Source organism: Protopterus annectens, chromosome 14.part0 (genome assembly GCF_019279795.1).
Source record: "Protopterus annectens isolate FY-2018-M chromosome 14.part0, PAN1.0, whole genome shotgun sequence".
Lineage (NCBI taxonomy): Eukaryota > Metazoa > Chordata > Ceratodontiformes > Protopteridae > Protopterus > Protopterus annectens.
Genome location: NC_056748.1, coordinates 449918732 through 449924731, shown reverse-complemented (window position 1 = coordinate 449924731; position 6000 = coordinate 449918732). Strand labels below are relative to the sequence as shown.

Here is a 6000-nt window from a genome sequence, read left to right as displayed (position 1 = left end):
TGTGTGATTTCTAATTGTACTTTGAGTATGAAATTTTCCTTTTCATCAATGCAGTGTGAATTTTGTGTGAATTGAAAGCATTGTTAATTGCCGTGGGGTACATAGGTTCATAGATTAGTACTAGGCTAACTGCCCTTGTAGGCCATTTTTAGTCTAGCCAATTACCTCATGTGACAATCAAACCCTGCACCTTATATCTGTAAGGCAAACACCTTAACCATTATGCCAACATCTCCCTAAATAAGCACAACATCTTTTGTTTCTTTGCAGCAGAACTGAGATGAGTGTTTAAATGTACAAACTTCTTGCATTGGCCGGAAATCAAACCCAGGTCAACTGCTTGGAATACAGCTATGCTCACCACTATACTGCCAATGTTAGTCATATAATCAGTTATATTCAGATCTAAATTATAGATAAATGCATGCATTCATGTTGTATATGATTGCCACACTGCATGTGACTATGGATATAGTGCAAGACCATCTTCTGTGAAGGAATCCATATACTATCACCTTTTTCTTACTGTGTTTAAGGAAAAGTATAATCAAGAGTGGAGTTAGGCCTGTATTTCTAAAGCATCCCTGGATATCAAGAATATTTACTACACAATAGATTTATGAGCATATATACATGTATTATAAATTTTAATACTAGTTCATTATCAGATAGGAAGGAAATTATTACATTTAAAACAAACACAATTACACTTGTAACAAAGTTCAGCTCCATAGCTTCATAAGCAAATACTAGGATATCAGTCTGCAGATGATTACAAGCCTGGTCGATAAGCAGAGTTCAGAGTCAAACTCTACATGTTTTGTTTCTGAGGTAAAGACCTTAACATTATGCCAACCCCCCCCCCCTTCCCTTTGCATTTTAAAATACCTTACAACAGTTAAAGCTTGAAGGAATGAAAGAAAAGCCGCAAGTATTGTTCAGTAAAAGTTTTCTTACAGCAGTCTTGCAAACATTAACAGCTCACAGAATAATGCCCCCTGTTTCTGCTGAATTTCTCGCTACTAGTTAAATTTTCTTTATTATTGAGGTTAGGTTGCAATAAAATGATATAGCATTTGAAAATAAAAATGCAACCAAGCAATCCAGCACTGGAAGACAAGATGGCAAATATCTCCACAGCAACCATATATTTCCCCTTTGTGCTCAGATATGCTGGAATAAATGAAAGCCAAACACTTACAAATACCAGCATGCTGAAGGTGATGTATTTGGCTTCATTGTAGCTGTCAGGAAGTGATCTGGCCAAGAATGCAACTACAAAAGATACAATAGCTAAAAGGCCCATGTACCCCAACATGCAGTAGAAAAATGCATTCTGACCTTCATTACATTCTAATGTTATGTGGCTAGCTGGCAATTTCAGATTCATTTCTGGAAATGGTGGTGAAATAAGTAACCAAACAGTACATAGAATAACTTGCACCAGGCTGCAGCTGATAATAACACAATAGGGTAATTTGGCTCCAACCCATTTCCGTAACTTACTGTTTGGGTTTGTTGCTTTGAAGGCAATGACCACTGTGATGGTTTTAGCCAGTAGAGAAGATATACTTATACAAAACATGATGCCAAAAACTGTCTGACGAAGCACACATGTCATTTTCATTGGCTGACCAATGAACAAGAAGGAACAAAGGAAACATAACTTAAGAGACAGCAGGAGAAGGTAGCTGAGACCTCGATTGTTTGCCTTGACAATGGGTGTATCTCTGTACTTTATGAAGATGCAGAACACTGTAGCTGTGGTAAAACAGAAAAAGCATGTAATAGTAACCAAAAATGCACTGATGGTTTCCTCATAAGATAGAAAATCTGCAACCTTTGGGATACACTCATCATGTTGGTCATTTGGCCACTGATGATCTTGACATTTTAAGCAGATATTTGCATCTGTTGGAGCATAATAAAATAGTGATTTACTGAAATGCATCTAACATCACTACACTATTACAGTTAGTAAAAACAAATTAGCTTTTCTAAGATAACTGGAATGAGTTATTTTACTATGAATTATTAGTTGTTGATTCAGCTTCAGTATAGATTACCATATTATTCTGCTTTAACAGAAGAAATTTCATACATTTAGTAAAGGTTACAGAATCATACTTGGTAAACAATGTAATCTCTATTGTCTTATCCAGTCTTATCAAGGAGTGCTCATGGTGTCCACATTCAATGAAAACCATTCATGTAACACACCGGTCCTCTCCTGTTTCAACATAAAAGAAACTAGGTAGTTATCTTACACATGCAAGTTGTATAAATAAATCAAATACCAAAGTATGCTATTTAATTGCAGAAGGGCAAGCATGCCGTCGTCCCCAAGTGGTGTCCTATACCACTGCACACTGTGTTACTTTCACAATCTAGCCACAAGAACAATCAATCAGTCTATGTAAAAACAATTGTTCTTCCTTGTCCATAATTATATAACCAAAGAAAGGCCATTCAGTATCTCTGACATACTGTCCTAATCAATCAGAATACATACTAAATAATAAGTAAACCTGATGAGAGAACATATTTAAACTGTTACACAGTGAAAACTTTCCTGACAAATTACAGTGATCCCATCTAAGAAGATGTGTCATATAATCCAGAAGTGCACATATATTGGGCCGGATTTACCAAAGCTTGCACGGAGTGCAAGAAGAATGTAGGAGCTCACAGAGGCAATATGTCTGCCATGCGATCCAGGTACAGCCAGCAGGGGCATGCACGAGAGCTGCTAAAGCTACTCTTGCACAGACAGTGTCATGGTATGCAAATTACATCATTTGCTGCTGAAAGCTATGCAAATTAGGTAAATTTGCAATCCAGGAAACACTAACCTGTCCGTGGAAGATTAGTGTTATCTGCAGAAATGTACTCCATTAGTAACGGAGTACAGTTCTGCAAATAGCTAAATGGAGCTATGACAGCTCCAAATAAAGGATGCATACAGTTGAAGTATGCCAATGGCCAAATATAAGGCCATTGGCATTTATAAATGTTTAAAATTATTAAAATCTAACTTTTTTTTCCCGCTCTCTGATGTTTAAGTGTAGCACAGCACTGCGCAAATGTGCGGCGCTTTAAAAAAACAAGAAAATAATTTAAAAATAGCCAAAAATAGCCATTTTCACTAAAAAACTTATCCTGCCATGCAGGTGAATGGCAGGCTGAAGACAACATGGCCACTGAGTAGTGGTTGCTAAGGGGGGGGGGGGGAGCTCAGTGTGAGAGATGTAACCGTGCATTAGTAGGCAATCCTATGCAAATGAGGATAAGGATAGTGAATCCCAATTTTCCCCAGCATGTGAGCCATGTCCCAAGAGTGTAAGTGTAGGAGTAGGTGAGTAGTAGAGCAGAATATAGGAAACATCATGAGGGGGTGTGTCAGAAAGGCTGTAAGCTTATTAGAGCACAGTGTCTTGTGTTTGCCCTGAGTTGCTCAGGATTGCAAGAGGTGTGTCTACAGTTGTCCTTTTTGAAAACCAGAAACCAAAGGCATATGCCGTGAATATATCTGAAATTTCTTGCAAACGTGCACACAACGTGTGTGCGCATGTGAGCTTGTTTGCGCGGCTTCCCTGGGCGGAAACAGAAAGGGAAAAGGAAGGAAAAGAAGTAGTAGGAAGTTAACCAAGGAGAAGTAGCAGAGCTGCCAGATGAAATATATCAGAATCAGCCAATTACCCAGGTAGCAGTCTAGCCCAGCCCAGCACTTTAAACTCTGCAAACAGCATTCTTCCCTGTTTTTTCCAAAGAACTCTGCAACACTGCAGTATACAAAGAGGGAAAGCTTAAAAACTTTAAAGTCAGACAAAATGTTAGGGCTGCTCTTGCTATCATAAACCAACATGTGCAAGGTGCTGAGGGTGGTGATGTTGTGAATGCTGCTGAGCAACCCAAAGGGAGGAGATGGAGAAGAGTGTACAAACCCAGGGTAACCTACCAGGGGCTACATGAGCTGGATATAGTGGAGCGCTATAGGGTGGACAGAGACCTCCTGCAGCAAATTGTTGAGCTGTGCCGGCCACGCCTCACACACAGAACCAACAGAGGGGAACCCATCCCAGTGGGAACCAAGGTATGTGTTGGCCTAAGAATACTAGCTACAGGTACCTTCCAAAGACCAACTGGTGATATGATGAGGATTTCACAGGCATCAGCATCCAGGGTACTGCACCAGTTCCTGGATGCCATGTCAGCACATGTCGGTGAGCACGTATATTTCCCCAATTCCCGTGAGGCATTGATCAGCAATATGCGTTTTTTCCACCAAATAGCAGAACACCCTAAGGTAGTGGGTGCAATAGACTGCACGCACATACACATCAAAGCACCACCCGGTGAGCAGGGTAGGGTCTACATCAACCTCAAGGGCTTCCCCTCCATCAATTGCCAGGTCGTGTGCAATGCCTAGGGCATAATAATGAATGTGTGTGCTGGCTGCCCTGGAAGTTATCACAATTCCCACATCTGCCATCTGATGCAGCTGTACCAGAGATTTGCCAATGGGGCCATCCCTGATGGTCACCTAGTGGGGGATACTGGATACGTACTGGAGCCGTGGCTGATGACACCCATCAGAAATGCACACACACCCGAACAAGAACTCCATAATGAGGCTTATGCACAAACAAGAAACATAATTGAGCATGTGTTTGGGATGCTCAAGTCACGGTTCCGGTGCCTGGACACATCTGGTGGAGCCTTGCAGTACTCACTAACTACATGTACCCAAATTGTCATTGTATGTGCCAAGCTACTCAATATGATCCTGCGGAAACAGCTGTAGCAGGAACAACATGGGGCAGGGCCAAACAGCCCCCCACCATTGCCAAGGCCTGCACAGGCACAGTGTGACTCAGATGAGGAACAACCTGATCCTGCCCCAGTAGGCAGAAGGAGGTGTGCCCAATATGCCCTGGCCTTGGCAAAGAGGCAACGCATAGCACATACACTGACTCAGTAGGAACCATGGAAATTACACCTTTCTCTGACTCACACATACAGTAAAAGGGATGCATAACTTGACACTACCTGTTTTCAAACTTGTATAGGGAGTGTAATATGTGCATTCGACATAGGCAGCCCTGCAGCACCACCTGAGGCATGAGTCCCTATTTTAAGCAATATAAAGCACTGCTAAGCAAAATTTACCAGTATTGAGCATATTTAAATACAATTGCACGTAGCTGCACACTGTGCTAACCAGCACAACGTCGGGCAATGTTGGGCAATGTTGGGCAAAGTCAGGCAATGTTGGGTAAAGTTGGGCAAAGTCGGGCAAAGTTGGGTAAACACACTCACACCTGCTTTACTGTTCCTTAACCAGTCAGGTCTGCCCAGCAGGAAAATAAAAAGCAGTGACAGGGCTCAAACTCAGGATACTGTGCACTATAGTTACAGCACTGAACAACTAAGCCATGACAGCATATCACTGGCACAGACACAACTTAAGTCACTCACACATACCAGTTGGGGGGGGGGGGTCACATACCTAACAGTCACAGCCAGCAGGACAATTGTAGAAAAACGCAAACACAAACAAATGCTGTATCCTGCCCTCTGAAGAGGCATATGAGTAACCTCCTTCCAGGCCTATGCAGACAGATAACAGCAGGCCAGGCAGTGTGATGTGGGTTGGGTAGGCTATGAAGTCACAAACTAATATGCATGTAATTGGAAGCTAAGGTCTGTAGTACAGTGGTATGCCTCAAGCCAGTACAATAGGCAACAGTACATACTGAAATGGAGTGCCTGACATAGCAGTGCAGGCCTAGCAAATGTGTAAGTGTCAGGTGTACCCCTCATTCTATGTACACCCACAGTAACAGTCAGGTGTGCCCCCCGGGTAGAAATGTACAAATAATAGCTGTTCCCCCTGTATGTAGAAATGTTGATAAGTCTATACAAATTGACTCATGGAAGCCCTGCAGGCACAGCGTGCTTCCTGTCGATGTACAACACAAAGGTGAGCCCTGAAGTAAA

The 6000-nt window shown here is 41.9% G+C and overlaps 1 protein-coding gene across 1 annotated transcript in view; it reads right to left on the bottom strand.

The window, feature by feature from the left end:
• Positions 1 to 973: 973 nt before the first annotated feature.
• Positions 974 to 6000, bottom strand: part of LOC122788675 (extracellular calcium-sensing receptor-like) — a 140752-nt gene continuing 135725 nt past the window's right edge. The window contains exon 4 of the mRNA XM_044055570.1: positions 974 to 1911. Within this exon, the coding sequence (XP_043911505.1) occupies positions 974 to 1911 (938 nt within the window). The remainder of the gene's footprint in view (positions 1912 to 6000) is intronic.